The sequence below is a fragment of the Arvicanthis niloticus genome, chromosome 16 (genome assembly GCF_011762505.2).
Source record: "Arvicanthis niloticus isolate mArvNil1 chromosome 16, mArvNil1.pat.X, whole genome shotgun sequence".
Taxonomy (NCBI): Eukaryota; Metazoa; Chordata; class Mammalia; order Rodentia; family Muridae; genus Arvicanthis; species Arvicanthis niloticus.
Window position 1 is genome coordinate 8,630,506 of NC_047673.1, and position 14,259 is coordinate 8,644,764.

Genomic DNA, 14,259 nt, shown 5'->3' on the forward strand with positions numbered 1-14,259 from the left:
CAGCTGCCTACCTAGGCAGACAGGCAAATGGGACAGTGAGGTGAGGGGCGTGAGTGTAGACCAGCGGATGTCCTTGCTAGCACGGCGCCAGGGCAGTCTGTAGGTCCGGAGAGGACGTCCAGAGACTGAGGCTAACCACCCTGGTTCCGCCAGACGACCTGGGCAATGCCAACAAGGCGGGTCAAAAAGCACCACAACCGGCCCTCGGGCGCCTAGAATGGGTGGGTGGGGCTTGTGCTCACTGAGCATGCGCGCACAGAGGCCTCCGAGTTCGGGTAGCAACACAAATCACGTGGCTCCGCGCAGGCCAATCAGCGGGGCGGCGAGGCGGGGCGTCCAGCTGTGGCCCTCGGCGGGAGGTGGACGGCTTCCGGCAATAATTGGACGCTGCGGCTCGGTGCGGTTGGTGGCTGTCTCGTCTGGAAGGTACCCTCAGGTGAGAAGGGACTCGGGACGGGGAGGGACGGTCGGGCAGGGCTCCCCCGGCCCGCCCTCCGATGGCTGCCGTGCTGCCCTGGGTCCCCGAGCGGGCTGTGGGCTCGTCCACCTCCCTGGGTGCAGGCGTCCGCCCCCCACCGTCGCCGGCCTGTCCCCTGCGGGTCCGTGCGACCTCCCGAGCACACCTGTGTGTGCACCAGCCTTCAGGCCTGCGCCGTGCGTTCGCCGCTAGACACGGGAAATTTGCATCTTTGTCCTCACAGCTCGTTTCTGCCTCTGTTCCAGTGGAGTTCCATCTCCTTCCGTCGGCCTATTCAAACTCCCCAGAACTCAGGCATCTGGAGAACTGTCCCTGTGAAGGGCCTTTCCCCCTTTATCTGCAGCGCCAACGCTTGATTTCCCACCATTACCAGAAAAGCTCCCCCATTTCCTTCACATTCCGTTTTCCTTCGCTCCTGGGCATGTTGTCCTATTACCAAGCATCTGTGATGGTCTCTCTGGACTCCTTGGAGTAAACCCCATTTCTGACATTCAGTCTGAAGTATGCAGTGGTTTTCTTTCTTTCTTTTTTTTTTTTTCATGATCTTTCACAATCAAATTTACCCACATTTACAATTGATCCAAGTTGTTTGGATTTAATTTACTTGAAAATCTTGTAAGAAAACTAGAGCATTGGCAAAAATCAAATGCTTATTAGGTCGAAGACAATTGATTTTTAAAAGGGGTTTATTATTGTTAATTATGTGTGCATCTGTGTGTGGATTCGCACGTGCACGAGTGCCCAGGGAGACTGAGACCAGAGGCTTTGGATCCTGATGGACTGGAGTTACAGTGTGAGCTTCCTGGTTTGGCTTCTGGGAACCAAGTGCGGGGGTCTTCTGCAAGAGCAGTTACAGTGAGCTCCTAACCGCTGATCCATCTCTCCAGCACAGATCATACATCCTTTCTTACTCTAGAACAATGGAGATTATCGTTCTCAGAATTTAAAACAAAAAAAATAAAAGTGAAGCTTTTTTCCTTCAAAATTGAACCTGCCTTGCTATTTTTGTTTTAATTTGTCTCATTATAATGCTCTTGCTATACACGCAAAGCGTTTGATTTGAAGATAAAGGTAACGGATGTACAATCTATTTATTTTTTCATCTAATTTACAAATAGAGCAACACATATATAAAGTTCCCCCCGCCCCCCCCCCAAAAAAGAAGACAAAGAACAACTCAAACCACCCAAACCTGTAATTTCCTGGAATCTGTTTTAATAGGCTGTTATGGTTACTATAAATATAGTGCCTAAGAACATGGCTTGTGGAATAAGAGTCCATAATTTTGAATCCTGTCCTATGGGATTCTTTGCCTCTGTACTCTCATGTATAAATAGTGTTTTGTTTTGATGTTGGTGGCCGAACAGACACGGTGCCTTGCATATGCTAAGCTCTTGGTGAGCCTTCAGATAGAGAATTAAATTTGTAAAGTGCAGCTATTTCCTCCTTTACAGGTTAGTGTAAGGACTAAACTAGGTGCAATTCAGTGAATTGTTCAGTGTTAATGCCTGACCCTTTCTGAGTTCTAGTGTTTGCTGTAACTTTTCATTAGGAGAACATGTGCTTGTTGAAGAAGAGAGAAGAGAGAAAAAAGAAGAAAGAGGAAGAAGAGGAAGAGGAAGAAGAAGAAGAGGAAGAGGAAGAAGAAGAAGAAGAAGAGAAAGAAGAATAGAAGGAGGAGAAGGAGAAGAAGAAAATAGTATATTTTGCTTAGTTCAGGATCTTTAGTGTTAGTTTTTTCTAGGACATGAATTTGAAGAATTCATCCTGTCCTGAAGTATCCCATGTTCATATCCTGCTATGGGAGATAGAAACCCAGAAGAGACTTAAAGGTTTTCAGCCTGGAGTGCTTTTTGGCATTAGGTAGCAATTCTTGTGCTTAAATTGTAGTGCAGATAAGGGCCGGAGAGGTGGCTCAGTGGTTAAGAGTGCTTGCTGCTCTTGCAGAGGTTAAGGACCCACGCGGTGGCTTCCATCCATATATAACTCCAGTTCCAAGAGGATGTGACACCTTTGTATGTCATTTACTGTGCACCACATGGATTTGGTGCACCTACATACATGCAAGCAAAACACTCATACACATAAAATAAAAATAAATACATATTTTTAAAAAGTACAGATTATACAAGCTGTGTCACAGCTGAGTAGACTCAGACATTACTCATACATATAAATTTTCAGAAATGATTCCTGGATTTTAGTTTATGTGATGGCTAGTCTTGGTTGCCAACTTAGAAACACCTGGGAATAAGAAACCTCAATCAACTCATGGCCTATGGCAGTGGTTCCCAGCCTTCCTAATGCTGTGACCCTTCAATACAGTTCTTCATGTTGTAGTGACCCCCCCAACCATAAAATTATTTTTGTTGCTAGTTCATAACTATAATTTTGCCACTGTTATGAATCATAATGTAAATATCTGATATGCAGGGTATCTGATATTTGTCCCTCCAAAAGGGGTCAAGACCCACAGATTGAGAACCACTGGCCTATGGTGTATTGATTGGCTGTTTTCTTGATTGGTGAGTATCCTATGACACTTAAAGGTTCTTTGGGTTATACAGCCCTGTGCAGGAGGGTCTGAGCTATATGAAGCTATCCTGGCAAGCCACAAGTCGAGAGCCAGTTAGAAGTCTTCTTCTATGGTTTCTGCTTGTGTTTCTGCCCGACTTGTACAGAGGGTGGACTGTCACCTGTGAAGTGAAACAAACCGTTTCTTCAACAAAGGTTTTAGAGTATTTTATCACGGCAACAGAAAAGAAACTAGACCATCTGAGCCTTTGCAAATCCTCAAAATAAAGGCAGTTTTGATTTAAATACATTAATGAAAATCCTGGCGTTTCATGTCTTTTAAACCAGGTAGATAAATTTCCATAAAATGTGGGTTGTCATCACTTAAAATCGTTTAGTAACATTATTTCCTGATCAGGCGCTCCAGGTTCTATTAAAAAAAAAAAAACAAAAAAAAAAAAACAGAGATATGAACCTTTTAAATTACAACTTGTCCGCAGGCCTTTAATCCCAGCACTTGGGAGGCAGAGGCAGAGGCAGGTGGATTTCTGAGTTCGAGGCCAGCCTGGTCTACAGAGTGAGTTCCAGGACAGAGAAACCCTGTCTCGAAAAAACCAAAATAAATAAATAAATAAATAAATAAATAAATAAATATAAATAAATAAATTACAACTTGTCTTTTGTTTTATGAGGAAGGATCTTGCTCCAGAGTTCAGGTTGGCCTTGAACTCTTGCCTCAGCTACTTGAGCACTAGGATAGCCCCAGTGGTGGTTTGTTTGTTTGGTTTGTAGTGGTGCTTGGGCTTGAACCCAGGGCCTTATGAGCACTAGGCCAGTGCTGTACTACTGCTCTATAGCCCAGATCCGGGTGGCCTTTTGTCATCTTTATTAATACATCTGCTTCCAGAATTTGCCTTAGTTTATAAACTACAGAAACTACACTTTAAGCTAATGAACTGCAGTCACAAGACCATGTCGTGACAAGTCTGTAAAGTAAATTGTTAAAAGAACAAGTATGTTCCTCTAGGTTGGGAAATCGGGAACGTTAAGGGTTTGATTTTTATGGTTTGCTAGCTACCTGTCCTTTAACCATCGAAACACTTAGCCGGTGGAATGGTCAGAGCAAACGATTTTCTCACTAAGTTGTTCGATGCATTAAAGTCGCATAGAGTTGACATTAATCAAAATGTAGTTGGAAATGCCACAGTGGCTCATTTTATAAATACTGTTAAAATCTTTTGACGCTAACAGGGACCGGCGTTAGCGCAGTGTTTGCATCTTAAGGAGCTTCGGTAATTTGTTAGCTGTGGAGATGGGTTTACCTAAGACAAGGATGTGGAACTAACTGCTGGTTCAGGAGGCTAGAACATCATCTTTCTAAGCACACGCTTCACATTAGACGCTGCTCAAAAATGAAGTCTCAGAGGTTGGAGTCTCTCACCGTCCCAGTCAGAGTTCTCGGGCGTCAGCTCAGCCGGACGTCTGCTCAGGGTTTCAGAGCTGACACATAACATTCCAGCCTTAGTCTTCTCGCCCAGGTGCCCATAGCTGCTGTTGATCTCTCACTTCTCCATTTTTGATGTGTATACTTGTATAGTCATGTTCTGTCGTCAGGGCCCTCCTAGCTGTGCTGCCTTTCTCCCTAGCCTCTCTCTCTATCACATATGGTATTCATACTGTCTGTGTGTACAGGCAAGCACCACACACAAACACGTACTTTATAACTCACGTATGTGAATTGTCTTCGAATGTCCTCACTCATTTCACTGAGCACTTTAGCTCCTGTGCTAGGCTGCTTCCCATAGGCAGGTGACACATCTCATTTCTTAATCTATGTCCAGTGGTTATCATTGAAACAGTTCTTCATTTAGTCATTAGTAACTTTTAAGGATTTTCAGGGTTGATTTAATTTTTTTCTGGACTATTCCCCTGTGATAATGAGAGATACTTGGGCAGTTCTGAGAATTGCTTGCGACAGCCATGTTTCTGTAGCGTGTGCTTAGGCTGAGGTTTCTGTTTAAAGTTTCCCTTGTGTCTCCTGTTCTCTAGTGTGTTCTCTGCCCTAATTCTGAACATTGTTGACAGTCCTATAAGTCTGGATTGACGTGATGTGGTGGTGAACTTTGCATTTTGAGATTAGTGGTAGCTATGAAATAGGCTTGTAATATAACAGGTTTAAAAATCTAAGAACATTTTGGTAAGCACCTCCTAATGCAGGATTTTAATTGATACGCAAGAGAAAAAGATGTGTTCTGAGTATAAAGTAGTTTAGAAGGGGTTTGCACTCCTTTTGGTATAAAAAACAAAAACAAAAATTATTTTAGCATGCATTTCACATACTAGGCCAGGACCTCTTAAAGATAATACAAGGGTACTGTTGAAATCTACATAGTTTCCTTTTCCTTTCTGTTTCGTATAGTATAAATGCCCACTGTAACCTGGCCTTTGTTGGTTAATGTCAATAGAGTTTGAGATCTCCCAAGTACTCAAAGCAATGGAATATCTGCTTTGATTTGCTTGTCTTTTCAGTGCTGAGGATATTAAACCCAGAGCCTCATCTGTGTTAGGCAAATGCCCCGCCACTTACCGCACCCTGCACATGGGAAAGGGCGTTCCTTTCTGATGTAAATACCGTGCCTCTGAGTATCCAGGTTGCTCTGCTGAAGTTCTGTGCAAATCCAAGTGCCCTTTCTATAACTAAACTAAAAACTGTGCACATGTGGACTCCTGTGTTGTATGGCTTCTTCCCTTGTCATTCCTTTCTTAACATGTGCCCTTTGGTTGTCACCATCTCTCCCATCTTTCCCTCCACACCCTCCATCTTCTTTCCAGTTCTTTCCCTGGCTTGTCTCCGTCCGCCTGCCCATCACCCATTGTGTTCTTTAGAACTCCTTCCTCTGCCGTCTCCATTTTTCCCACACTTCTTACTCTTAGGATGCTGTGTCCATGTGTTTGACTGTGCTTCTGAGATACGGGTCTGTACTACAGTCATCCATTCAATAAACAAGTAAATGTTTACTGCACTCTGGCTCCGCCTGACGCTGCTTTGGCACTTGGATAGAACACTAAGCAAGACACTGCATTATCTTGGAGGAAAACAGAAGGCGAGAACATAAATAATTTCAGATAATGACAGTGACAGAGACTGATGAAGCAGGTTGGAAATGTGGGAAGGGACCTGTTTGTGTGAAGAGACCAGGTAGCCTCTGGAGGGAGGTGACATCTTGAATGTGTGAACATGACTAGCCGGGCAGTTCTTTACCTTCAGGATGTATGGGAATAACCTTTGGACCTTAACACTCAGCCAGGCATCCCTTCCCGTGCCTTCCCAAGCCTGCCACTCTGCTGTGTGCCTGTCCTGGAGCTCAGTGGTCAGGAGCACTTGCTGCTCTTGCAGAAGACCTAGGTCTGCTTCCCAGCACCTACATGGCAGCATTTTGTCTCACTACTTCAGTGTGGCTCTGGTGGCACCCCCAGCCCACCGCCTTTACTCACTGTAAAGTGAAGGTCTGATCAAATCGTTTGCCTTCCGACTTCCTACCTCTGATTTTCTTACACCCTCGGTGATCTCTGGAGTAAGGTGGGATTATGTTCAGTTGCCTCATAGCACTGAACAGGGATGGACGGCGTGGGGAATGCCGCTGAGAGTGGTAGTCCTCAGCTGGCTCGGGACACGTTATCTGTCGGGCAGCATGACCCACCTGTGCTTAACCTAGTTACCACTTCAGTACAGAGTGCCGTATAATCATCACTGCTGGCTTACCACGGCTGGCCAGCACTGAGTCGTATGCATCCACATGTTAAGAGATTAGTTCCAAATGAGAACAAAATTTGTGTTCTTTATGTGTATATAACTTTGAAAAAAGATTTATTTTACGTATATGAGTACACTGTTGCTTCTTTAGACACACCAGAAGAGGGCACCAGGTCCCATTACAGATGACTTTGAGCCACCATCTGGTTGCTGGGAATTGAACTCAGGACCTCTGGGAGAGCAGTCAGTGCTCTTAACCGCCAAGCCATCTCTCCAGCCCCTGTATATAACTTTTAATGAAAACTTTTCTTTTTTTTTTAACAGGAGAGCTATGCCGTTTCTGGGTCAGGACTGGAGATCTCCTGGATGGAACTGGATTAAAACTGAGGATGGGTGGAAAAGGTGTGACCCTGGTAGCCACGGGCTCAGAAGCGAGGATAGCCAGTTCAGCATCAACCACAGCATGTGAGTCCCAGTGAGGTCCGGTCCCTGCTGTCAGCCTCTCACTGCAGAGCTCTGTCACCTACAGTTTTGCTCACCATTTTGTCTGGGCGTGTCTAATCTGTGACAGCCATGGGTTAAAGGAGTAGTCATCCATACTCAGCTTGCACATGGCTGCCGAGGATTTGAACTCAGTCTTCCTGCTTGTACAGCAGGCTGTCTTAGCCACTGAGCCATCCCTTCAGTCCAGGCCTGCATCAGAAACATGTCTTGAGAGCCTCGGCCCCATTGAACATCAACTCGCTCCTTCCCTCAACCTCTCAAAGCCACTCCAAACGCCCCTGTGTTTGCCTCTTTGTGACTAGACTATGTGTTAGTGTGGTGTCCTCAAGACCCAGCTTGTCTTGTCACGTACTGGTAATGTTCCTTTGTTTCTTAAGGCTGTTCCCTTGTGTGGATCAGTCAGGTTTGTTCATGTGTGCTGTTTTTGGTAGCCGTGGGGAGTGCCCAGATGTGTCACAGTTGTCACTAGTGCTGTTAGGAGTGCAGGAGTGTAGACATCTCAAAACTGTGCTCTCAGTTCCTTTGGTTTAGATGGCAATTTGTTCAGTGTTAAGGCCCAGATGTTCTGTTCCATGCCAGCTGTTCTGTTCCATGTAGCTGTTCTGTTCCACACCAGCTGTTGTGTTCCATGCAGCTGTTCTGTTCCACTCCAGCTGTTCTGTTCCACTCCAGCTGTTCTGTTCCATGCAGCTGTTCTGTTCCATGCAGCTGTTCTGTTCCATGCTGACTGTTCTGTTCCACGCCAGCTGTTCTGTTCCATGCAGCTGTTCTGTTCCACGCCAGCTGTTCTGTTCCATGCAGCTGTTCTGTTCCATGCAGACTGTTCTGTTCCATGTCAGCTGTTCTGTTCCATGCAGCTGTTCTGTTCCACGCCAGCTGTTCTGTTCCATGCAGCTGTTCTGTTCCATGCAGACTGTTCTGTTCCATGCAGACTGTTCTGTTCCATGTCAGCTGTTCTGTTCCATGCCAGCTGTTCTGTTCCACGCCAGCTGTTCTGTTCCATGCAGCTGTTCTGTTCCATGCCGACTGTTCTGTTCCATGCCGACTGTTCTGTTCCATGCCGACTGTTCTGTTCCATGCCGACTGTTCTGTTCCATGCCGACTGTTCTGTTCCATGCAGCTGTTCTGTTCCATGCCGACTGTTCTGTTCCATGCTGACTGTTCTGTTCAATGCAGCTGTTCTGTTCCATGCAGCTGTTCTGTTCCATGCAGCTGTTCTGTTCCATGCCAACTGTTCTGTTCCATGCCAACTGTTCTGTTCCACACCAGCTGTTCTGTTCCACACTGGCTGTTCTGTTCCACGCTGGCTGTTCTGTTCCACGCTGGCTGTTCTGTTCCACGCTGGCTGTTCTGTTCTATGCTGTACCCCGATATGTTTTCAGCACTGGTGCTTAAAGGCTTCCACTCTCTACATCCTCCCTAAAGCTTACTTGCTGCACTTTTGGACAGGATAGTAGCCATCTTACTGGCCTCAAGTACTGTGGCAGATTTAATTTGTGTTTCCTTGATAATTAATGATGCTGTCCACATGTTCATGTCTTCTTAGGCCATTTACATTTCTTCCTTGAAGAGTAAAGTTCTCTGCCTGCCCTAAGAGGATTTATTGTTGAAATTCTTTCTGTCTGACTTTTTTTCTATCTGTTTTTCTTTCTTTCAAGATTTATTTATTTATTTTATGTATATGGGGACACTATTGCTGTCTTCAAACACACCAGAAGAGGGTATTGGATCCCATTACAGATGACTTTGAATCACTGTGTGGGTGCTGGGAATTGAACTTGGGACCTCTGGGAGAGCAGTCAGTGCTCTTAACCTCTGAGCCATCTCTCCAGCCCCTCTCCTCCCCCCACCCCCAAGCTGGATAAGTGACATTTATCTTGGTCATATGACCAAAGGTTATAAAAATAGGAAGTGTTTGTTCTGAAATGAAGTTGACTGATAGTTTATATACATGAAAAACTGAGAGGTTTGCACAATGTAAATACTTTTATTAACATTTATACACATTTAGTTTTAACCCTGGAAGCAATTTTTTCTTTACTTTTAGATTTTCATAAATTTGGCAGTAAAAAAAAACCATCACTCGCTGGGCGGTGGTGGCGCACGCCTTTAATCCCAGCACCTGGGAAGCAGAGGCAGGTGGATTTCTGAGTTCGAGGCCACCCTGGTCTACAGAGTGAGTTTCAGGACAGCCAGGGCTACACAGAGAAACCCTGTCTCGAAAAACCAAAAAAAAAAAAAACCAACCAACCAAACAACCAAAAAAAAAAAACAACAACAAAAAAAACCATCACCCAAAAGTGTAGCCTCTTCCAACCTCAAAATACTACGTCATAGCTAGTTAATCGTTAGCCAGCGTAGGCATTGTTCGTGATCCTGACCTCCGGGTCTCCCATGGCTCCATTCCAAGTCCTCTGTTTCCCATCAAACCTGGGCAGCTTCAGAAGCAGTCATAGTACCTAGAGGACATTCCGCCAGAAAGGTCAGTGAGGTGGGAGCTGCAGCCAGGTGGCTCAGCTGGAAATGAGTGTCTCCTGCACCTGGGTGGCATGGTAAATATCCCACAGCTTGTACACATGGAGGCCCAGCTTAGGAAGCTGGCTGGACGTCCTCTTCTGTAGTCTTCCGTTTCTGTGACATTGCTTCAGGAGAGCAATGGCGTCTCATTTTTCCTTTGATAAGTTTGTGATTAAGCTTTTTCAGATTCAAAATGATCTAGTGTTTGAATCAGTGCTAATAGATCAGCATGAGAGTAAGTATAAGATCGTAAGATTCAAGGCCCTAATATGTTCTCTGGAGTTGGTGTCATGACTCGGCTGTGGCAGAGTGAAGCTGTGTGTCTGGGGTGCTCTCTGGCTGCCTGGGTGCTCACCACTATTGTCTGTGCTGTTTCATTGCTGACATGGATGGATGGACAGACTTAATGTGCAAACGCAGCTGTCTGATTAGGAATGCACACTGCGGTGGGTGAAATGTGGCTTTTATACAATCTTTTCATCAAGAGCAGTGATGGGGAAGTGCGTGCTTTTAGATCAGTGGTTTCCGTGCCGTTCTCACAGGCTCCTCCAGCCAGCCTGGACCCACAGTACTTTCTTCCACACTTTAGACCAAGAATTAACTGCAGCGTGTCAAAAAATGCAGTTTTAGTGTTTATGGTGGGGATTGCTGTTTATACTTTTTCTCTGTGTGATTGTTCGTTTGAGGCAGGGATTCAATGTGTAGCCCTGGCTGTCAAGGACTCCTTCTGTAGACCAGGCTGGTGTAGTTTTTCTTATTACAAGGAGGAAACTCTCCTTTAAAGAAACGATTTTTGAGTTGTCGTGGCTTGACTTGAATTTCTTGTTTTATAAAAAAGGAAAACTGCTAAAATACTTTAAATGTATTTAAATATCATAAATATATAACTTTGATCCATCAGTTCTGTTAAGTACTTTGATATTTGATAGGTGCTTATTAAGAAAATGCACAGCGTAACAGTACTCAGTGTCAGTGCAGCAGCAGTCGGTATCAGTGTAGCAGTAGTCAGTGTCAGTGCAGCATTCGGTGTCAATGCAGCAGTCGGTGTCAGTGCAGCAGTTGGTGTCAGTGCAGCAGTCGGTGTCAGTGCAGCAGTCGGTGTCAGTGCAGCAGCAGTCGGTGTCAGTGCAGCAGTCGGTGTCAGTGCAGCAGCAGTCGGTGTCAGTGCAGCAGTCGGTGTCAGTGCAGCAGTAGTCAGTGTCAGTACAGCAGTCGGTGTCAGTGCAGCAGCAGTCGGTGTCAGTGCAGCAGTAGTTGGTGTCAGTGCAGCAGCAGTCGGTGTCAGTGCAGCAGTCGGTGTCAGTGCAGCAGCAGTCGGTGTCAGTGCAGCAACAGTTGGTGTCAGTGCAGCAGTCGGTGTCAGTGCAGCAGTCGGTGTCAGTGCAGCAGCAGTCGGTGTCAGTGCAGCAGCAGTCGGTGTCAGTGCAGCAGTCGGTGTCAGTGCAGCAGTCGGTGTCAGTGCAGCAGTCGGTGTCAGTGCAGCAGCAGTCGGTGTCAGTGCAGCAGCAGTCGGTGTCAGTGCAGCAGCAGTCGGTGTCAATGCAGCAGTCGGTGTCAGTGCAGCAGTCGGTGTCAGTGCAGCAGTCGGTGTCATCAGCCCAGTATTTGAAAGCTATAGAAGATAAACAGGAACATAATGCTCACTGTCCTTCGATTGGGGACACAGCAAGTTTAATGTCATACTCATATTGCTACTCAGGTTCCCTTCAGGGCTTCTATGGTTTTGTTTATAAATGCTTAGCTCTAAAGTGTTATGATGTTTGGGAGAATCTAAAGCCACTCTTTCTTTCTGGAGTAATTTTTTTTTTTTTTTAAAGAAACAAGATTAAATCTTAGTTCCTTCAAAATGAAAAAAGAAGTAGACATCTCCCTGGAGTTTCCAGCTCTTGACTTCCATGCAGTTTAACTGGTCCTCGCCAGGACTTGATAGAGACTTTATTATGATCCTCTGAGTTACCAAGCTAACATTCTCTTAGAAAAGACACACTAAATGAATTTCTCCATGAAAAACTTACTTTAATGAAGTATCTTTATTTTAGTATCTTAAATAGCGGCGAAGAAGAAATATTCAATAATGAGTGTGACTATGCAGCCAAAAAGAGGAAGAAGGAACATTTTGGAAATGACACAGCTGCTCACAGTAAGAGTGTCTTCATGATAAGTCTGTAATCTTTTATGTGTGGAATATACATGCTATCACGATGAATTGCACGGCAGTGCTCTCTGAGGTTCGGTGATGGAGCTGTGTGTGCAAACACTGCTTAGTGCTGCCTATTTGTCTGGGTCAGACTGTTTGCAACTCAGCTGTTTAGACAAACAAGAATGTCAAGCCTGAAGCTTATGTCTGCTTCTGAGTAGCCACGTGTGGTCCTGCACTGAGCTTTTCTGAGCAGAAAGGTCCTTAGGAGGGATTGTCTTGATGTGGGGCCATGGGGAGTGAGGACAGGAGCCAGCAGTGGGCAGAGTTGGAACAGAGGGTGACGTTGGACAGGTAGACAGGCTTGAGGAAGTTCTGTCCCAGCTCTACCCACTTCGGCACATGCCATGAATAGCTGTAAAGGTGAGAAGAAGGTAGAACCATGTAAAGAACCTTTATGTCTCACATGCACCACATATGGCTGTAAGAGGCAGTAAAAGACTAGCACCTTCTATTACGTATACAATGATATAGGATAATAGTATACTATTTTTAAAGCATTTATACTTTGGTATGAAAATATCAATTTTCTTCTAAGTTAATAAGGTATGGTAGTGTCAAAAATAATAACTTTTCATGTAGAGGTGTCTAAGCACTTTCAGGATACTAGGGAGCAAAGTGCATGTTAACACTGACCCGAGCAGAGGAGCTCCTAGCTGGGACAGGGAGATAATGTTGTTAGCATGTCCTTAGTGTGTCCTGTCATCACGGTGTTCCTAAAGTAGTGAGGTTGAAATGATTTGCTAGGTTTTAAAAACATCTCATCTTTGTTCTAGGTTTTTATCGTGAAAAATGGATCTATGTCCATAAAGAAAGCACAAAGGAAGTAAGTGTGCCGTTAGAAGAACGTGTAATGTATTTCTCTGTTGGACACGTCATAGTAATTAATAACTTCATTAGTAATATAAGGTCTATAACTCATATCCCAATGTATGTGTGTGTATATATATATGTTATATACATGTTTACACACATGTATATATATGACATCTTTTTGAAACGGTGATTATAGTTATATACATGTACGTGTGTTCATTAATATGTGTATGGCTGTGCACTGGGAATGTGTGGCATAGGCATGCATATGTGTTAGATGTATTAGAGGTATATAAGGTATGTAGTATGTTTGTTCTATGATCTGTATGGTACGTGCTTGTGCTGGGTGGATGTGTATGGATGGTCTGCGCCTGTGTGTGGTGTGTGCATAGATACGGCACATGCTCTGACCTCTGAGTGCTGTGTGGTATATTTGTATATATGGCGTACGTGGTGTGTATTTGGTATATAATGTATATGTGATATTTCATGTGTGCGGTATATGGCATGTTTATGTAACATGATGCATATGAACGTGATGCATAGTACATATTCGTGATCCGTTTGTGCATGGACAGTGAGTATGCCACACATGGGTGTGATAGTGGTGGTTGTACTGTATGTGATCCATGAGTTTGGATGTATGTGTACTTTTGATCCCCACCTGTCCACATCAGCTTGTAAGGGTTCCTTACATCAAGCAGACATTCCTGTGGGTTGGATCCGTGTTCTGTCAGTGTGAGCTGCTGGTGCTGCTGAAGACTGTTCTTTATCTCCAGTTTTGGGTTTCACCGCTGTGTGCAGACACTGTGACCAAGGCAACTCTTATAAAGGACAACATTTAATGGGGTTGGCTGACAGGTTCACAGGGTCAGTCGACTATCATTGAGGCAGGAAGTATGGCAGTGTCCAGGCAGGCATGGTGCTGGAGCAGCTGAGAGTTCTATATCTTTATTCAAAGGAAGCTAGGAGCAGACTGTCCTCAGACAGCTAGGAGGAGGGTCTCAAAGCTCAACACCACAGTGACACATCCTCCAGTAAGGCCACACCTCCTAATAGTGCCACTCCCTAGGCCAAGCATATTCAAACCACCACAAATGCCCATGAGCTCCTCCTCGCATAATGCAAAGTGGCTCCTGAAAAGCTGCACTGGTGTTGGCTCTGCAGAACTGTGGACTTCTATCTGCATTTGCCTGCTAAGCTGACGAAAGCCCTTTAATGAGTCACTACATAAACCAGTTGACAACATTGTGTCTCTTGTTTCTCTGCCTAGTTTTAAGTAACCCAGTTCCTTTTATAGACCTTGAACATCTGCATTTGCTTTATTTTACAGCTGTTGAGAAAAAAGAAACCAATGGTGCAACTTTACATTAACACAATTATGAAGTTAGGATCAGTTAAGTGTTCCAGAAATGTTAAACGTGTGTGTGTGTGTGTGTGTGTGTGTGTGTGTGTGTGTGTGTGTGTCTATGCTATGGT

General features: G+C 44.8%; 1 protein-coding gene across 7 annotated transcripts in view; it reads left to right on the forward strand.

Annotated features, from left to right (window-relative positions):
* The first annotated feature begins 292 nt into the window (after positions 1 to 292).
* Positions 293 to 14,259, forward strand: part of Fbxo25 (F-box protein 25) — a 31,636-nt gene continuing 17,669 nt past the window's right edge. For 2 of the 7 annotated variants that reach the window (XM_034520620.2, XM_034520624.2), the window contains exons 1-4: positions 310 to 436; positions 7,071 to 7,211; positions 11,807 to 11,907; positions 12,741 to 12,790. In XM_034520620.2, coding sequence (XP_034376511.1) covers positions 7,078 to 7,211; positions 11,807 to 11,907; positions 12,741 to 12,790 — 285 coding nt within the window. In that variant the 5' untranslated portion in view covers positions 310 to 436; positions 7,071 to 7,077. Of the gene's footprint in view, positions 437 to 2,030; positions 2,342 to 2,911; positions 3,004 to 7,070; positions 7,212 to 11,806; positions 11,908 to 12,740; positions 12,791 to 14,259 lie in introns of those variants that run through there. The other 5 variants (XM_034520617.2, XM_076913862.1, XM_034520618.2 and 2 more) reach the window with 4 other exon arrangements.